This window comes from Oryza glaberrima, chromosome 4, assembly GCF_000147395.1.
Source record: "Oryza glaberrima chromosome 4, OglaRS2, whole genome shotgun sequence".
In the NCBI taxonomy this organism is placed as follows: Eukaryota; Viridiplantae; Streptophyta; class Magnoliopsida; order Poales; family Poaceae; genus Oryza; species Oryza glaberrima.
In genome coordinates, this window is record NC_068329.1 from 21,183,100 (window position 1) to 21,199,781 (window position 16,682).

A 16,682-nucleotide genomic window follows, 5' to 3' on the forward strand; every position below is an offset into this window, starting at 1 on the left:
CCCAATACATTTATCTCGTGCTTTTAAAAACTCAAATATAATAATTACTTAAAATAAACTTATTTTGAGACATACAGAACGAGAAATAGACAATTCTGTAAGAGATGGAGTAGGTTCCAAGCGGCCGGTTACCGCATTAACTAGGTTTGTCGACACTGTACGATAGCGAAAATCACTTAATATTTCGATAAGATTAAAAGAATTTGATAAAATTAATTCTTTTAGTGAATATATTAATTTGGTTTTTGTTGGTAATAGATGTGTTGCTGCAATTACCGTTGATATCGATTAGTACGAGAGACGGAGAGACCCCACCCCTATTCGGTGTTGATTTTTTTTTCCCCAAATCATAAATTCACAACAAAGTATCACGTGAATGATAATACCTACAATTAGGCTAGGCAGCACAAACTGGAGGTAGCTCGTCTGGTTGTGTTATTTGTAGTGGAACCCGAATTCAAGTCCTATAAATATATGTAAATGATAATACACATAATTGAGCTATATTTTCTTTCAATGATAGACAACGATATACCGTTTTTGTTTATAGTGAGATCGACACCTATGGTGTCTTCATTAATCTCGATAGTAATATCAAGATATGTGACCTGGTCTTCAGAAATCATCCGTGGTGACTTCTTTAACCTTGATAGTGATTTCAAGAGATGCCTCCTAAGTTTCTTAGAGGTGCTATATGGTGAGTTCATCAATATTGAATCTTAAGATATACTAGTTCAGTCTCTAAAAGGTACGCTCAAGTGACTTAGTCAATCTCTATATAATCAAGTCTACGTTGACGGCATCAATCTCAAAATATCCCGACCTAGGTCCTGTTTGGTTCCATGGGCTAATGTTTAGCCATCACCTTTTAGCCTCAAATTAGCCCTCAAGAATCCAAACAGGTGGGCTAATTTTAAGATAATATGAATTAGTCCCCCTTAAAACATTAGCGCCTTCAAGGGGTGCTAATGGGGCTAATTTTATGTGGGGACCATAAAAAGCATGTCTCTCTCTCCTCTCTTTCTACTCTCTCTCTCTGCCTTTTAGCTTTAAACATGTCACCCTAGGCTAATGTTTAGCCTACCAATTAATGACTAAACATTAGCTTTCAAAATTATCCCTGAGCTAATCTTTCAAACAGGGCCCTAGTCTCTTAGAGATACTCCGTGTTACTTTGTTAATATAAATAAAGTATAGCACTTAGTCTTTTAAAAGTGTTGATAGAGGCAAGATGTGTATATACGAGCGTCTGCCTTTTGACCATTTTTTTTTTAAAAAAGAAGCTATGGAGCGATCATCGGGTCTTGAACTTTGATAGCTGAAATGCACCTGTGAACGATTTTTTTTTATAATGAAAAACTTTATTTCCGGTCTTTACACGATGTGCACACAACCTATAAGCTGAACGGATAAAAATTAATGGCTGGTATTTTACAAGTGTACGACTAAAATTCATCAAAACTGATTTTGTGAGTAGAATTGTGACAAACTCAACGACAAATGTACATTCACTTCTCAATAGCGGGAGCAAAATAAGCACACTTGTTAGGTTTATTATGACGATTGATGAAACATATATATCTAAGTTTTAATATATACTCCTTCCGTTCCAAAAAACCTCAAAGGTTGGGTTTTTTTGACAGAGGGAGTAGACTTATTAGAGTGTTTATATTCACAGCTAATTATTTTTTTAATAATATATGAATACTAGATTTAAGCTTTAGACCGAGACAATTACATCCCAATAAGTTCATGGATTCGCCAAAGTGGAATGGATGCACCCTCATATTTTTACTGTTGGTGTGAACTAGGTTGATTCTTTAATTTACTGGTGTGAACTAGGTCGATTCCAAGTGTTTAGCTTAGTATAAATAAAAACTTGTTTTGTTCTACTTATTTCAAAAATTAGTGCAAATATAGATTTTTTCTTTTGCCAAGTATAAAGTGAAACAAATCTATACATTTTTTTTAGAAAAAACACTTCCCAGTGCCAATATACTAATACTACGGAGTAAATCTGGTAAAATTCTAATACTACGGAGTAATTCTGGTAAAATAATTTTTGGTAGATATGTGGGTCCCACTTGCCAGTCTCGGCGTAGGCTATATATCCGGAGTCGGACCCCCTCCCAACCCGGAACCCTGAACCCGCCAACCCGCTTCTTCCCCCCGACCCCTTCGCATCTCTCGCAACAAAAGAAACGAAAAGAAAGGGTTTTTTTCCTCTCCCCCATGGAGGCAGAGCACCCGCACCAGATCACATACACCACCACCACCACTACCTCCACCTCATCCCTCTGCCCGCGCCGCAGGAAGAGAGGAGACGACGAGGCGGCGCACCACCTCGTGTTCCCCATGGATCTCGACTCGGCCGCGGCGGCGGCTGCGGCGGCGGCGCACCAGCAGCAGCAGCAGCAGACCACGGTTCGTCCGTCTCTTTCCCCGTCTCCCCCCTTTTCTTGCGTTTCTTGGATGAAATTAATCTGCTGCTTCATCGCTGGACATATGCTCTGCGAGTTCTTGTTCTCGGGTTTGGGGGTGGGGGGGGGGGGGATTTCTTGGGAAGGCTTGTGTGCGAGGATTTGTGCCTGGGGTTCAGGAGAGGAGGAGGAGGCGCCTCTCTGGATTCTTTGCTTTGGTGGGGTTAGCGAGGGTTCCTGACTTTCTTCGTGGCCGTGGTTGGTTGGCGCCGAATGCGTGGTGCGAGAATTCTTAGGCGGTTCTTGTTGTGTGTGCGTGGAAAGAGAGATTCTTTGCTTGCGTGTGCAGTGATCGGGTGATTTGGGAGGAATCCATGGTTTTCTTTGACCTAGGTGTTACCGCCATGGATTGGATAGAGGATGTTCCCATTATAAGCTGGAATCATGAGGAATGAACCTTCGTGGGGAAACACTAGTGCAATTTAGCTTCCCTTTTTTCTTTGTTGTGAGTAGTTCCTTGCAAGTGTTTCTCAGCGATTGAAATGAAAGATTAGCAGTTCAGCCCTTGCGTAGTTAGCATTGTTAGCATTTTAGATAAATGCTGGCTGTGTCTGTGTGGACATCAATGGCCAGGAGATGTTTGGTTGCCATTGTCAGCTTCATCTACACAAAGTTATTTCTTTTGTTGCGATATCTTGTTCATCCTTCGTACGGTTGGCAGAGAAACAGTACTGTATCTCGGGAAAGGTTTGGAGGGATGCTGTCAGGAGTTCTGCAAAGTAGCGTAATAGCTTAAAACTACATGGCATTCACTTGTTCTTGGCAGCACTTGTACTTGGTTCTGTTTTTCCTGTTGAGAGATGTTCGATTATTGGCAATTTCATCTCATACCCATGTGCATTTGATAACCTCCTAATAGATATTTGTGGCTTCATCATAAACAAAACAATAATTATAGCAATTCTTGCTTCACATGAACCTTTTTGCAAAAAATTACATTGAAGTCTAACAGATGCATTTTCTGTCAATAGTCCCAGGACAAGCTGAAAGCATTGGCTTATGAGTATGGTCATGAGTTCCGAGTATTTTCAAGTGTAACATTTGAGTCAATGACTAGCAACTTGCCCGCAGCAGATCAGGGTACAATATATCTCTTGCTTTTATGAGTTCCGAGGTTTTCTTTACAAAAATCTCTCTATCTTTATGGTTGTGCTCTGATGCTAAAACATGGTTCATGCAGAGGAAGATGATGACTTTTATGAGCTTCAGCCTGCTGACTATTTCAACTTGGTTTCGAACAGAATAGGAGGTTAATTATATTGACACTTACTATTGTTTGGGAACTTTAGCATCTGTGTAGTACTGTCCAAATTGTACTACTTTTCTTTTTTATTATAGCACTATCTAAAACAATGAAACTGACTGCAGAACAATCGAAAGTTTTGAAGACTCGTAAAATGCGTGAAGCAGAACTTGCTGCCCAACGAGCAAAGATAAAAAAGGTAAGATATAATTCACACTGCTCTTCTCTGTATTTAGTGTTTCTTTCTGAATCTAATTTGGTATAATATCTATTTTTCCACAACCTTCTTAACTGTAGGCAGTAATGAGGGTGCGATTCCCTGATGGATACATACTTGAGGCCGATTTTCATCCGTCAGAAACAGTTCAAAGTCTGATGGATTTTCTGAAGAAAGTAATCTCTAGACCAGACCTGCCATTCTATCTCTGTAAGTCCACTTGCTTGGGAGTTACTGATGTATTAGCTTCAACAGTAGTGTTTCACCTCCTCTTTGCCCCCTTAATTACCCACCTTTGTTTATCCTATCAACAACGATCTCGGCTTACAGTTAGTGTAATTTCATCTGTTTCAGTTTACAGTTAGCTTTGGTTTTCATAAAGACTAATGAGAATACTTGTATCTATGATAAGAACTATTTATCTGTTTCATTTGCAATCAAATATGTTGGCAATCATGACATCGGAAATAACTAACCTCCCTTAAGTAGTTCCATCATTATAGTTACATGCGAGTAAAATTTAAGTGCATCCTTTTGTGTAAAGGGTTTTACAATCAACCACCTTTTACAGAGTAATACAAGTTAATAAGCAAAATTGGGTACAACATTCAGAACACCTATTTGATGAGTTCATATGACAACATGACAGTAGCTCAAACAGGACAAGTTTTCTCATCGTGTTCTCGTTGCCCAAACTTGGATTAGACACTATCTGTTGTTATGTCAAAAGAATATCGTCAGTCACCAAGTTGATTCTGTCTGGTGATAGCTTTGATAAATGTTTGAGTTAAAATATGCCACATGTAACCTGTATGTGAAAACATAGCTTTAGGTTTAACTTCTACAGTTTTTTGGGTAAGCATCATATTCATCTGTCATTCTTTGAGCACAGATCATTTGAGTGACATCTCCATAGATTCTCTGCATTCATATCATAGAGATGTACCAGTTATAATTTCTTAATACTCCATTTGATTCCACTACAGATACAGTTCCACCAAAGAAGCGGATAAAAGACACTTCACTGGATTTCTACACAATTGGTTTTGTTCCTGGGGCTAATGTCTACTTCTCTTATGATCTGCCAGAAGGTATGTTTGTCCTAAATAAGTAATAACTAGTACCAGGTTTTGTTCCTGGGGAACTCATTAGACATTCCCATTCGTTTTTGTTTTTTTTATTGAATCACATGCAGGCTCAGAGTTAAATACAGACAGTGTAAAATCAGGACCTTATCTCCGTGAAGAAATTCGGATGTTGGATGGACTACCAATTGTCCAAGAACCTGTGCACCAACCAATTGATTCTACTATGAACTCTTCTTCTGCTCATCAATCTGATGTGTCTCAATCAGATTTTGCACCGCCAGCAAACAAGAAACCAGCTAAACCAAAGTGGTTCAAAAGGTAGACTTTCTTTTAGTGACATATTGTTATGAAAGAGTGAATTCATTGCTAAGCTATGCTACTACGGTGCTACTTCTTTTTTGGTTCAAATTTATCTGTTTTCTCACTTCTCTTGGGGAGCAAAACTAAATTATTGCCCTGGCAATAATTTATACATATCTGAATTCTCTGTTTAATTAGAATAAGAACCTACATGGAGACACCTGTGAACTTATCGCTTGCTTTAGGGTGCTAGAAGGTAAATCATGGTGATCTTGCAGCAATGAATTTGCTATTTCTCCAGCAGTAACAAAAACCCCTCTTCAAGTAACATCGTTGCATGAGCAACAAGCCTAATTTATATATGTTGTCTGAACCACCTGTCGCAGCTTCTAACATATCATCACTTCAAGATGCATTACCATGTTCATCATGAAATTTTGTTGATTTTTCATTTTCACTCTTGACCAATTGTACATATCAATGTATTTATGTTTAAAAAAGTCAGTTTCAGTTTCAACCTGTGCATGCATTTTGCTGTATACCACTGAAGTTGTTCTTTGTAACACTGCTGCTTTCTTGGACATTACTGCTATAGCAATCTTTGCTGCACCGTGCATTTTACTTGATAGATTCATCATTTATGTATGGATGCCTTGCAGGTGATGATGAGGTGAGACAGTCAGGGCGCCAAGAATGCACCACCAGAGGACGACTCTAATGTAGGGGATAGAGAGTGAAAGCATGACAATAATGGGTTGCTGCTGGCTTTCTTGATGGATGGATACACATTGTAAAATGAAACTTTCCAAAGAAATTTCACGAGTGCTGCAGAATGATTTTTTGCGTCTGATAGCACTGCATTACACTGTACACTCCGTTGCTAACAAAGCCTCCCTTTTCCTGAGTGCATATGGCTGGGGGTGTTTGGTTGATTGCTTCACTTTGTCACGCCACACTTCAGTCATGCCACAGTTTGTAGGTGTGTGTTTGTTTCAATGCCACAGTTGTGTCATGCCACACTTTTCTACCCTTAGGTCCCACATGTCATACTCAGATAACTAGAGCTAACATTGCCACACTTGTGGCTAACTATTTCTTAGCCATACTTTTGCCACATGCCACAACTTGCCTAAGCTTAGTTATGGCAAGCTTAGGCATCAACCAAACAACCCCGCTACCCCGCTGTGCGTTAATTTTCTGATGTCTCAATATTTTTCGACACTGACTCATGGTCATGCTCATAAAGCATTGTCATGGGTAATATTACTTGCTGACAATTGCTTGCAATTTTTTTTTAAAAAAAAACTTGCAGTCTTGCAACAACGGCCCTTGAGTTCACTGAAATTGCAGTCAAAATCACTTGCACATCATCCTCTTTGCTCCATGATATTGTCTCTAAGTTGCTTTCTCGCATCAATTTCCCCAGCGACTAGTTTGTTGCAGAGGGTGCAAGCGTTTTTTAGCAGCGGCCTCTAGTGGCCGTGGGCCAGCAAAGATATTGTGCGATGATTACGACGAGGGGTCGTGTGTAATTATGTTCACTTCACCGCTTCAATTATACTATCGCCTTTGCGAGGGGTCGTGTGTAATTATGTTCACTTCACCGCTTCAATTATACTATCGCCTTTGCGTTGTGCTTAGCTGTGAGTGGATGGATGCTTTTGACAAGAACGTTTCTGCCTGGCGTCACGAAATAATGCATTAATCCTGGGATTGGAATTCGACGTCTAATCGCTGACCCTGGATAGGTACAATAGAGATAATGTGAGTGGTCTCACGTTTGCTAATTAGGCCTCGTTTGGAATGTGTGGGGTACAAATTCATACAGAAATCGAGATGCTTATTCTGAATTTCCTGTGTTGTAATAGTAGTAGTCTTAATCCACCTTGGAGTTACAGCGGTGAACGGTGGAAAAAACGGATGAAATTTACCAACAAAATTCAAAATATTCTTTTGACCTTGATAGGGTTAAAGGATCATCAAATTGTGATGTGATGTGGCCATGTGGGAGTTGAACATCCAACTACCAACAGGCCCAGCAAACTGCACGAGCTGTGTGTATTAAATTTCCTTGGCCAAGTTTCCCCTATTTCCGCTTATTTTTATTCATTTTTCATGTTGGAGATCAAGTTATCTCAGACGTGACAACACTTATTTTATTCAATATGTCTTCTTGTGCTGACATCTCAGAGATCATCGCATCGAGACCAAGAAAAGGAGGTTTGCAAAGCAAGTCTGAAGTCTCTGATCTCTGAAGACCGTTTAGACTGCAAAATGTGCGCTGATTTCGCCGTGATAATTTCAGAGGTTAGTTGGTAGGATAGCAGCCGGTTAGATACACTGACTCCTCCCCGTTTTCCAAGTCGTAGTCTGACGCATGGGACGGCTGCTTGGACCGAATTTCCAGAGACTTCGATTTCATCAGCGAACAAGCAACTTCCTGAAATCTGAACCTACAACGAAGGAGTACATCGTCAGAGAAAGAACTCTGCTGCGATGATTCAGGTTCAGTTCAACTCAGTCTTCAGGAAGACGGAAAAAGGAAAACAAGAAGGATGAGAGCGTTGCAAATTCTGTTCGTCAGAAGAACGTCTTACACACAGCGGGTCATCACTGGACCAGAAGACGTCAATTCGATGGTCGTAATTCAAACACAAGTTGACAAATTGTCAATAAGATTCTGCTCTGCTCAACCACATGCAGATCAGATCGATCTTTCGGCTCAGTTCGTTCGACGTCACACGCAAAGAAGAAGGCGAGGAGAGAAAGGTATCTGTCTCCTCTGCACACGTGACCCACACTTTTGTGAATTTGTGAGCGTTGAGCTCGTCCGAAAATTTTTCAGATGGGGCAGATGGCAACTCTCCATCCATATTCCATCACCTGTCCTAGCTGCTAAACTCTGAAGAACCTCTCTCGTTGCTCCAGTACAGTACATGATCACATCACATGGGTTTCAGGATAATTGCTCTGGTCCGATGGCGCCACAGATCTGAATCAGTTATCACAGTTCAGTTATCCAGTGCGCTGCTGCTGCTGCTGCTACCAGCTAGTAGGCTGCACGGCGATCTGTGTGCTGGAACCTGGAAATGGTGAGGCCAGGACGCACCAGGTGCGAGACAACAATTACTACCACTAAGGGCCCTTTAATTTGGAGGAAAAGTATAAGAATTTTAGAGGATTGTAATCATATAGGAAAATTTCCTATGAAGCCCTTTGAAACAAAGGATTGAATCCTATCCAATCCTTTGAAATTCCTATGGAATGGACAATCCTATAGAGATTTTGGAGGAAATTTAGCAAGAGCTTCAACTTCTTGCTAACTTTCCTTTGAGTCTCCCTCTCTCATCCAATTCCTGTGTTTTTCTTGTGGTTCAATCAAACGGCCATTCCTGTGTTTTTCCTGCGTTTTGCAATCCTCTGTTTTACACTTACATTCATATCAAAATCCTACATTTTTTCTATTCCTACGATTTCTCAATCCTGCGATTTAAATGGGCCCTAAAATTGAAGGAATTCAGTAACCGATACAGTAGCATTTACGGAGATTATGGTCACGTGAGGACATTTTTACGTCAAAAATTCATGACGAATGTAACTCTTAGGTTAGGGCTCCAACGTCGGCTTTTCTGTCAGTAACACACACTTTGAAAAGAAATTATCAATCAATATCAAATACTCTTCGCCGTTTGGACTCGATAACACCGCTGGATCCATCACTGTACAGGATCAGCAAGATCGAGCCAAGAAATACATCAATAGAAATGATGTGTCAAAGATGATGCAGTGACAACTGTATTTTCATGTAGTAAACTGTAAACATGGATCAAAAACCATTCGATTTAGACGCACTGTACCACAGGTTCAGAGTGGTTAATCCATCCCATCAAAGCAGATTGGCGAGTAGTAATCCCGGATCGGTCCATTTCGTAATAGCAACGAGATGGGAAAGCAACCACTTGGATCGGCATCGATCAATCGTGATATTTTTTTCTTCACGCATGATAGCGACCTCGTCAGTTCGTCGATGTGCTGCGAACGTTTACATTTGAATACCGTTTTCTCTTTCCCACAACAGTTACAAAATCCCTTTTTAGAAATGAATTTCGCGATTACCAACAGAGAAATTGGAATAAGTCGTCGCATTGGACTTTCTGCCCCAGATATGAGAATCTTTTCAGCAAATCCACGGCTCAAACATTTATGCGCGATTTGCTCCTGGATTAAACAAATATATTTAACGATAATAACACATGGACATGTCTCTTGCCACGTCCATACCGCAGAGAAAAAACGATGGGCCAGTTTGGTTTGAGGCCTAAATTAGGCATGCCAATTTTTTGGCAACCTCAACAATAATTGTGTATGTTTGGATTGAAGCCAAATTAGTTTAATTTGGCTATTGAAATGGCCTATGTTATATAGGCATGACAAAATTTGGCTTCAATCCAAACACATGTTGGCCTTCCCAAAAATTGGCATGCTAAATTTTGGTAAGGCCAACATTGGTCACAAATCAAACTGGCCCGATATCAATTCAGCTTCTCCATTGCAAAAAAGTTTGATTATCGCGCATAAAAGTACCTATAAATATTATACTCTTAAAATACTTCTTTTGTAGAAATTTACAGAGATCAAATTTACTGTCTCCTTGAGCATGTGTTCTAGTGCATTGCCAATATACACGTCTGATGTGAAAGAGTGTATATGTTAGAGAGCACACCGAATATATAGTTGAAAAAGATGCTAAGGGAAAGTGTTAAGTGATTAATTAATAGATTCTCAAAAAAGCTAGTACAACTAGCGAGCATATGCAGTAAAATTCTCCCAGATTTTACCGCGTCATTTGCAGATAAGCCCCTGTATCTGCACAGCAATTACGTTGGAGTTTTTCACGGTTGGTGGCACAGAGCACGCTGGGTGGAAAGGTTGGTAGGTAGTGGACAGGTGGGTTGCAAGCCGCCCGGCTGTGAGAAAGCCAGGCAGGAGGAGGCGCAGCAGCACTAGCCGCGGTATAAAACATCCAAGCGCTCCTCCTCCATCGTCGCCACCGCTCCGGTTTGCCTCCCGCGCGAGCCCTCGTCGACGCCGCCGGTCAGTACTTCGTCCTCCACCTTGATCGCTGTTGCTAATCTCCGGGAAAAAAGGAAATCGTCTTTTTCTTCTTCTTTTTTCTTCTTGTTTTGCTTCGGCGAGATGTCCGAGGTTTCTTGGGGGTTTTCGGCTCGTTGCAGTGTTTTGGGGATCTTCTTCTTTTTCTTTTCTTGCGGTGGTGTTTGGTTTGAGGTTTTGTGTTAGCGTTTTCTTGGGTTCTTTTTTAGATTTCTTTTTCTCTTTTTTTTTGGGTTCCCCCTCAATTGCGAGCGTTTCTGCGGCGGTGTGTGGGCGATGCGCGTCGCGTGCATGTGCTGCGGCGAGTTTGTTTCGGGTGCGGATCTCGTGCTTGAGCTCTTGATCCCTTTCATGCCGCCTTGGATGGAGTAAAGATAGTGAATTGTGGTTAAGCTTGAGCTAGTGTTCTTTCTTTTCTCGTCTGGGTTCTCGGCTAGGATTCAGGAACTACCCATTTGTCCTGCTTTTGGGAGCCTTTTGACTCTTTTCGTCGCCGGTTGTTTCGTTGGGATGTTGTTTCGTTGGGGGAAATGGTGGATCTTTTTTTGTGAAAAATGTTCTGGCCTTTTCGTTTCTTTCTCTATAGTTGTTTCACTGTGACTAAAGTTTAGCAAGGACAAATTCCAGATTTATGAACAAGAGTCCCAGTCCTAAAAGTTATCCAATTTGTAATTTAGCTGTAACTAATTCGGCTGAAAAAATTAGTGTTGTGAGGTTGCAGACGGTAAAAGATATCCAGTCACCTTTTTGTCAATTTTCATTTTAATAGCATGTGTTGGAGTTGGTTAGTTGTTTCTTGACTGCACACGAGTGCACCATGTGATTGGATGTTGCTATGTTGACCTTTTGTGTTGTTAGCATCTGGAGATAAGTTGATAGTATTTTGTTATCAAAAGTGTTTGGTAGATTGATCTATTAGAATTAGTTCACCTAAATGGCAAAAATTAAGTGTCATATTTGGCCTTGTCATGCTCAGTTTGCGGGATACTAATACAATGCCATAGCTTTAAATTGTCAATGAATAGAACAAGCCTAACCAGGCAAGCTATTTATATGTTCTGCTACTGCTAGCCAATTGTAAATGTTCCATTTCAATGAGTTGTATGAAATTTCTTAGCCTGTGTTCCGATAGTCTTAAGATTGATTGCATTTTTCTCACCTTTTCACAGGTATATTGCTGAAGGAAGAAGAGCACCAACCTATTTATCATGTCAGGAGGATCTTCACCAAGGTCAAGACGAAGCAGCTTTAATTCTTTATCAAGAGATCTCGAACTCCCTTCAGAGCAAGGTTGTCTCTCTGTTATTGTCCTCGGGGCTTCTGGAGACCTAGCCAAGAAGAAAACTTTCCCGGCACTCTTCCATCTTTTTGCACAGGTAATTTGACTCCTGAGTCCTGACAATAACTAGCTGTTTCATGTACAATTTCCAAAATCTACACTACGAAAGGAACAATCTAGTGCACAGTCATTTGAGGCATTCCAGAGCAAAGGTTCAGTTACTCATACTTGATCACAAGTAAAAGCTTGAACACTTGTACTATTTTTTCTTCCCAGATACAGATAGTGGATATAGGACACAATTGAAAAGAATGCTGGAAAATTGCAGAGCAAGCTTCTTTTTATCCAGCAAGTTGTTTTTACGAACCACTCATAAAATCTTAGTCTTTACAAGCATGCAAAATGTGTGCAGTGCTATAATTCCCAGGTTATTGTTGATATTCATGTCCTTGTGTTACAGGGATTTATACAATCAGGTGAAGTGCATATATTTGGGTATGCGAGATCAAACCTTTCTGATGATGGGTTAAGGGAACGCATTCGTGGGTATGGTTTCTAAAAGCTGGGTTTTTGACATCTTGGCATATTGCTGCTGTATTTAGATATTTCTACTTCTTTTAAACATATCTAGCCACTGAATTTGAATGTTATAGCTAGGATAGTTGTCAATAAAAACATTTAATACTCTAATTATGGTCAATACGTACTAAAAACAAGCAGTACATGATCTGAGATACATTGTGTGTAATGCGGTGGCAGTTATATGTTCGACATCTTCATGAAATTGTATTTGTTTTTCCTGTCCCCTATGAAGTTCAATCATCAATTTTGCACATATTTATGCCTTTGTTGTATATTGCTACAGATACCTCAAAGGAGCCTCAGAAGAACATCTCTCAGACTTTTTGCAACATGTGAGTTGTTGTTTGTAATGTAACCACCATTTTGTGATGCGCACACGTCATTATGATAAATTTCTTTTTCAGATAAAATATGTCAGTGGTTCCTATGACAGCGGAGAAGGATTTGAGAAATTGAACAAGGAAATTTCAGAGTATGAGAAGTCAAACAAATCAGAAAGCCCTCGCAGGCTCTTCTATTTGGCATTGCCTCCATCTGTCTACCCTTCAGTCTGCAAAATGATCAGAACATATTGCATGAATCCATGTAAAGTTTCTTTACTATTCCATACGTTATTCTTTTTGGAATTTATACAAGCTATGCGCTTTAGTTGAACAAAAGCAATGAAGCATAAAGTTAGTGGAAAATTTAGGTCTTCTTGGAAGCATTTCTTCATCAAGATTCATTTTCTTTGCATAAATGTTCTGTTTGCAGCTGGATGGACTAGAGTCATTGTTGAGAAGCCATTTGGAAAGGACTTGGACTCTGCAGAAGAATTAAGTGCCCAACTTGGGGAGCTATTTGACGAAAACCAACTCTACAGAATTGATCACTACTTGGGAAAAGAGTTGGTCCAAAACCTGGTAATGGCTATAATTTTGTCAAGAATGTGGGATGATTTCCCCCGAATACTTGACTAACTACTTTTGAAACAATCGCATTTCACAGCTTGTGCTTCGTTTTGCCAACCGCTTGTTCTTGCCTCTTTGGAACCGTGACAATATTGATAATATACAGGTAAGCTGGTCAATAGTTGGTACTTAGCAGTAGGCAACTTATAGGTTATGATTCAAGAAGTCCAACTTTTATAAACTGCAGTTAATGCATCATGTAGAAGAAATATTTTGTAGTCCTCTTGTCAGTTGATTGCTGAACTTCTTTCTGTTTTTTGGTGAACTGCTGTGTTCTACTGGTATAATTTATCATTGTCTGAATGGACTAATTGAATCTAAGAAACTAAAAATATAGGTATATTTCATTTGTACTATTTTAACAGTATATTGCCAACAATATGGCATGCCATAGTAGCTGCAATTTATAATCAATACAATCCTGCAGATTGTATTCAGGGAGGACTTTGGGACTGACGGGCGTGGTGGATATTTTGATCAATATGGGTATGTAGAAACATTACATTTCATTAGCGCTTTTCTTAATTAAGTTTTCTATTATAAAATCGTAACCTTACAAGTCAAAAGTGTACATATGAGTATATTATCTAGAACTAAGTGTTGATAAATTTTGGAAATATTTAAATTCTTTGTTAATTCTTACTGATTAAGAAAAGCATACTCTGCATTTCAGTGTGGAAATGAACATTTTGCTTTATTGAGTTTGCAAGCCAACATGGAAATTATAATTTTCAGTAACAGAAGTGTTCAGTACTGAATTCGAAGAGAGTGCATTCGCTTTGTATATGCCTCTCCTGCTATGAGTTAACTAAACCATTTAAGGATAATGTATACTGGATCATAGTCCTCTCTTTTTGCATAATTGTTTATTGCTTAAACATGTTTTATACCTCCCATCGTGTATCTCATTGTTCCTCAAGGGAGTATCTAACGTTACTCTTGTTGCTGCAGAATCATTCGTGACATCATCCAGAACCATTTGTTACAGGAAAGTATTCTCAATATGTGTCAACATTCCATATGATATGATTTGCATCATTGTAGTAACCCCCACCCTGTCCTAACAAAGAAAACTTTTAGTACTTTAGTGACTAGGAAAGAAAAGCCTCTTCTTACATTAATTTGTTTAAAATTTATAGTCACAGATAGTTTCATGCTGAATTATATATGGTCAAGTAGTACATGATAAATTCCTTGATGAGAACAATGTCTTTAGCCTTTAGGAGTTAACTGTTCCAACAACAATTTAATGAACTGTTGCTTCTTCTGCAGGTTTTCTGTTTGGTTGCAATGGAAAAGCCTGTCTCTCTTAAGCCTGAGCACATTAGAGATGAGAAAGTCAAGGTACTTTACCTTTCTCTATTCTCTACATGTCAATACTATATTGCAGCTTGCCAATACTATAATACTAAGAGTATTATGTTTTAGTCCGTTTCTTTAGTACTAAATAAAACCAGTTCCCTGTTAATGCCAGGTTCTGCAGTCCGTGAACCCTATAAAGCATGATGAGGTTGTCCTTGGACAATACGAGGGGTACAAGGATGACCCTACAGTGCCAGATGACTCAAACACCCCAACTTTTGCATCTGTCGTGCTTCGGGTACACAATGAAAGATGGGAGGGTATGTCTCTCATCAGTATATATACACATTAGGGTTCTGGAGAAGGACAACATTGATTTTCGTTTTCCCTTCAGATTGTCTTTCAGTGGACCATAATTCTTCATTTTAACTCTGTAATATTCATATCCTGCAGGTGTTCCTTTCATTCTTAAAGCTGGTAAAGCACTAAGCTCAAGGAAAGCAGAAGTCCGTGTGCAGTTCAAAGATGTTCCTGGTGACATCTTTAAATGTATGTGCTATAATTACGTGCAGTTCATATCATGGTGTACTCAACCCTTTTCTGACAATTTTCATGGCCTAACTATGTTTCCATTACTTCCTTATGAAATGACTGAGAATGCCTTAATGCCTGTACATAACTAAGCAGTAGAAAGCTATAACCATTTTCAGAAAATCCACGCATTGATGTGGAAGCTGAGAAAGCATTTAATTTGCATTGAATTGATCCATCGAGATAAGCTTTATGTTTTTGGGAAGTCTATTGTGTACAAAGCAGAAAGGTAGATAAACAAGTAAAATGGATCTTCACTTCGTTGCCTTGTAATTTAAGTTCACCTGACCTTACCATGGCATGTTAATACTGTTAGGCTGCTAAAATTCACCCATACGTTGTATTAGATACCACCGAGGTCTCAAGAAATTCAGTTGTGCAAATGCAGATACCTTTTTTTCCTTTTTTCTATCAGTATGTTCTTTTTTGTATCTTAATTGCATGTGGGTCTAACATTTGAACTAAACACATCCTGGTGAAGGTAAAAGGCAAGGAAGAAATGAGTTTGTCATACGCCTTCAGCCATCAGAAGCCATGTACATGAAACTTACTGTAAGTTCAGCTACTTGTGTAATACATAATACTCCTCTCCTTGGTCCTAAAGCTACTTCCCTACTCCAGTAAAATTTTATCACATTTTGAATGTTAGTGGTATAATATTAGTCAATGACTTCTTCCAGGTCAAAAAACCTGGATTGGAGATGGCCACCGAGCAGAGTGAACTTGATCTGTCATACGGGATGCGGTACCAAAACGTCAAAATTCCAGAGGCATACGAGCGTCTCATATTGGATACGTGCGTATCATCCTTCTAATTCTTCAAAATATCTTCCGTTAAAAAGATCTTTTCAACTTCACAGATAATGTAATCCGACCATATGCATTTGATTTAATACCCACATATCTACAGGATACGAGGAGACCAACAGCACTTCGTTCGCCGAGATGAGCTGAAGGTTTGTCAGTTGTCACCCTGCATACCTAAAACCTCTGAAGAGAAACTTGAATTCTGTTTCCAAGCCGTTTCGTTTCCGTTTTCTCCCTAACATATGGCACATGTGTGTCCAGGCTGCTTGGCAGATCTTCACTCCCCTGCTGCACGACATCGACGAAGGCAAGGTGAAGTCTATTCCATACCAGCCTGGCAGCCGAGGCCCCAAGGAGGCCGATGAACTGAGCGAGAGGGTTGGGTATATGCAGACCCACGGTTACATATGGATACCACCCACCCTTGCATAGACAGACAGACAGACAGACAGTAGTATTGTTTAGCTAGGAAGAGTGCATCTAAACTGTTATTATTGCGGATATATTCGTTGCATATTTTCACGATAACGCCTGACTAGTGACTACCTGGCGTTGTAATAATGTGTTGCTTCGTAAGTATAACTGCTATTGTGAAATAAAAGTGCATGTTTCGATCGATGAACAGTGTCAGGTTTTGGGCATTGTAGATACACTGATGATGAATGGATGGCTGCCAACATTGTTGTTTGATGCCTTATGTCCACTGCATTTGCAAGATTAGCTGGTAGCAA

General features: G+C 39.7%; 2 protein-coding genes across 2 annotated transcripts; both read left to right on the forward strand.

Moving 5' to 3' along the window:
* Nucleotides 1–2,208: 2,208 nt before the first annotated feature.
* Nucleotides 2,209–6,175, forward strand: LOC127769380 (plant UBX domain-containing protein 1). Its single transcript, XM_052294938.1, has 8 exons — nucleotides 2,209–2,424; nucleotides 3,452–3,560; nucleotides 3,661–3,729; nucleotides 3,849–3,922; nucleotides 4,021–4,150; nucleotides 4,927–5,031; nucleotides 5,136–5,346; nucleotides 5,988–6,175. The coding sequence occupies exons 1-8, from the start codon at nucleotides 2,233–2,235 to the stop codon at nucleotides 5,989–5,991; spliced, it is 894 nt and encodes a 297-aa protein (XP_052150898.1). The 5' UTR covers nucleotides 2,209–2,232; the 3' UTR covers nucleotides 5,992–6,175.
* A 4,088-nt stretch (nucleotides 6,176–10,263) lies between these two features.
* On the forward strand, nucleotides 10,264–16,567 carry LOC127770347 (glucose-6-phosphate 1-dehydrogenase, cytoplasmic isoform-like). The gene is made up of 16 exons (XM_052296012.1): nucleotides 10,264–10,422; nucleotides 11,610–11,816; nucleotides 12,180–12,265; nucleotides 12,585–12,633; nucleotides 12,706–12,886; nucleotides 13,055–13,203; nucleotides 13,289–13,357; nucleotides 13,679–13,737; nucleotides 14,203–14,236; nucleotides 14,521–14,595; nucleotides 14,726–14,873; nucleotides 15,007–15,102; nucleotides 15,626–15,696; nucleotides 15,825–15,940; nucleotides 16,055–16,100; nucleotides 16,213–16,567. The coding sequence occupies exons 2-16, from the start codon at nucleotides 11,649–11,651 to the stop codon at nucleotides 16,381–16,383; spliced, it is 1,518 nt and encodes a 505-aa protein (XP_052151972.1). The 5' UTR covers nucleotides 10,264–10,422; nucleotides 11,610–11,648; the 3' UTR covers nucleotides 16,384–16,567.
* The last annotated feature ends 115 nt before the right edge of the window (nucleotides 16,568–16,682 follow it).

Bases quoted from the DNA above. Each gene is read 5' to 3' on its own strand.
- LOC127769380 (XM_052294938.1), top strand. From the start codon at position 2,233: ATGGAGGCAGAGCACCCGCACCAGATCACATACACCACCACCACCACT. The intron at 3,561-3,660 runs GTACAATATATC...TGGTTCATGCAG, and splicing joins CTTGCCCGCAGCAGATCAGG to AGGAAGATGATGACTTTTAT. The intron at 4,151-4,926 runs GTAAGTCCACTT...ATTCCACTACAG, and splicing joins AGACCTGCCATTCTATCTCT to ATACAGTTCCACCAAAGAAG.
- LOC127770347 (XM_052296012.1), top strand. From the start codon at position 11,649: ATGTCAGGAGGATCTTCACCAAGGTCAAGACGAAGCAGCTTTAATTCT. The intron at 14,596-14,725 runs GTACTTTACCTT...TGTTAATGCCAG, and splicing joins TTAGAGATGAGAAAGTCAAG to GTTCTGCAGTCCGTGAACCC. The intron at 15,941-16,054 runs GTGCGTATCATC...ACATATCTACAG, and splicing joins GAGCGTCTCATATTGGATAC to GATACGAGGAGACCAACAGC.